At 47.2% G+C, this 1,990-nt stretch overlaps 1 protein-coding gene across 1 annotated transcript; it reads left to right on the top strand.

Moving 5' to 3' along the window:
* Positions 1-115: 115 nt before the first annotated feature.
* LOC104954452 (vacuolar protein sorting-associated protein 13C-like) lies at positions 116-1,827 on the top strand. Its single transcript, XM_010781555.1, has 9 exons — positions 116-217; positions 302-371; positions 451-562; positions 637-750; positions 840-964; positions 1,178-1,259; positions 1,373-1,486; positions 1,573-1,648; positions 1,766-1,827. Exons 2-9 carry the CDS (start codon positions 361-363, stop codon positions 1,810-1,812), a joined length of 681 nt encoding a protein of 226 aa, XP_010779857.1. The 5' UTR covers positions 116-217; positions 302-360; the 3' UTR covers positions 1,813-1,827.
* The last annotated feature ends 163 nt before the right edge of the window (positions 1,828-1,990 follow it).

The following is a 1,990-nucleotide window of genomic DNA, read 5'->3' as shown; positions in this document are numbered from 1 at the left end:
CGTCGTACGTACGACGTACGACCGTACACACACACACACACACACACACACACACACACACACACACACACACACACACACACACACACACACACACACTCACACACACACCTGTCTGACACTCTCTGTTTGCAGGTGGACAACCAGTTGCCCGGCGCCATCTTCCCGATTGTCTTCCATCCCGTTCCTCCGCCCAAATCCATCGCTCTGGACTCAGGTGGATCCTCTTTGTTAAACTTTTTTTTTAAAAATGTATTCGTGATTCAGTGTGTGATTTTAACTCGGAGCCCTGCCTCCACAGAGCCGAAGCCCTTCATCGAAGTGTCCGTAATCACGAGGTTCAACCGGCACAGCAACGTCATGCAGATCAAGTGAGTGACCACCAGTGGAAAGTGAGGTAAACCACTTTAACGGGAGGGTAAACCAAGTGTGTCACTCTCTACCCTTCAGGTACTTCATGGCTCTGGTTCAGGAAATGGCGGTAAAGATCGATCAGGGTTTCCTGTCGGCCATCTTGGCTCTGTTCACCCCCGCTGTTGAGCTTCATGCCGAGCGGCAGAAGGTAGAGACGTAGAAATAGAAGTAATAGAAGTATATATAAATGTACAGAATTCAAACAGTATATCCCTGTTTCAGGCCGGGCTGCTGGATAAAGACCTGAAGAAGCTTCAGACGGAGCTGATGGAGACTTCGCTCTCCGACCAGTCCACTCTCAGCTTCTTCCAACACTTCCACATCTCCCCCATCAAGGTCCACACATAATATATTTGATACATAATACATATGTTATATAATACTTACATTAATTATATAATAAGTGTATATGTTACATGTTGCAGCTGCACCTGAGTCTGTCTCTGGGCTCCTCCGGCTCAGAGGAGTCTCCCGAGGCGATGCAGAGTCTGAACCTGCTGCTGCAGAGCATCGGAGCCACGCTGACTGACGTGGACGACATCGTCTTCAAGTGAGGGAGAATCCTACTTCCTGTTCTTTTCTTTCTGCTCCCTGCTTCCTTTATTCCTGCTTCCTGTATCCTGCTTCCTGTTCTTTTCTTTCTGTTCCCTGCTTCCTGTATCCTGCATCCTGTATCCTGCTTCCTGTTCCCTGTTTCCTGTTTCCTGTTCCCTGTTCCCTGCTTCCTGTTTCCTTTGTATGATGTTCCTGCTCCTCTCTTCAGGCTGGCCTTCTTCGAGGTGAAGTACCAGTTTTATCGCAGAGAGAAGCTGATGTGGGCGGTGGTCCGGCATTACAGCGAGCAGGTACATCAAATCTAACGTTTTCTTATAAAAGCAAGATCAGACTGCAGTTTTAGGATTATTTTTATATGTCTGCAGATATATAATATGATATGTGTGTGTGTTTATGACTGCAGTTCCTGAAGCAGATGTATGTTCTGGTTTTGGGTCTGGACGTCCTGGGGAACCCGTTCGGACTGATCCGTGGTCTGTCCGAGGGTGTGGAGGCCTTTTTCTACGAGCCTTTCCAGGTAACACACACTTTTTAAATCATTTTCAACCGGGAAACTGGTCCTCAGATGTGCCAGGATCACATGTTTGCTGTGGCGTCCCTCAGGGAGCCGTCCAGGGCCCGGAGGAGTTTGCTGAGGGCTTCGCCATTGGGGTCCGCACCCTGCTGGGAAACACCGTCGGTGAGTTATTCTTCTACACAGTGTGTTTGCAGAGGTGCATGCTGGGTAAAGTGGTTCTGAGGAGGTGCGTGCTGGGTAATGTTGTTCGGAGATGGAGTGTTCTGCTGGGTCCTGCAGGGGGCGCTGCAGGGATGGTATCCAGCTTTGCATCCTGGGTAAGATAAGATAAGAAGTACTTTATTGATCCCAATGTGTGAAATGTTTGTGTTGCAGCAGCATCAAAAGACAAGGCATTGTACATTAGAGAAAATTAGGAATAAACAATCTAAAATGTTAACATCTCAAATAGAAATAAAATAGCATAAAAAAAGTAAAAAATATACATGTGGAAATACAAATGTG

This window comes from Notothenia coriiceps, unplaced genomic scaffold, assembly GCF_000735185.1.
Source record: "Notothenia coriiceps isolate Sejong01 unplaced genomic scaffold, NC01 NC01_scaffold00023351, whole genome shotgun sequence".
In the NCBI taxonomy this organism is placed as follows: Eukaryota; Metazoa; Chordata; class Actinopteri; order Perciformes; family Nototheniidae; genus Notothenia; species Notothenia coriiceps.
Note: the sequence above shows the minus strand (reverse complement) of the source record. Positions and strands in the feature narration are given on the sequence as shown.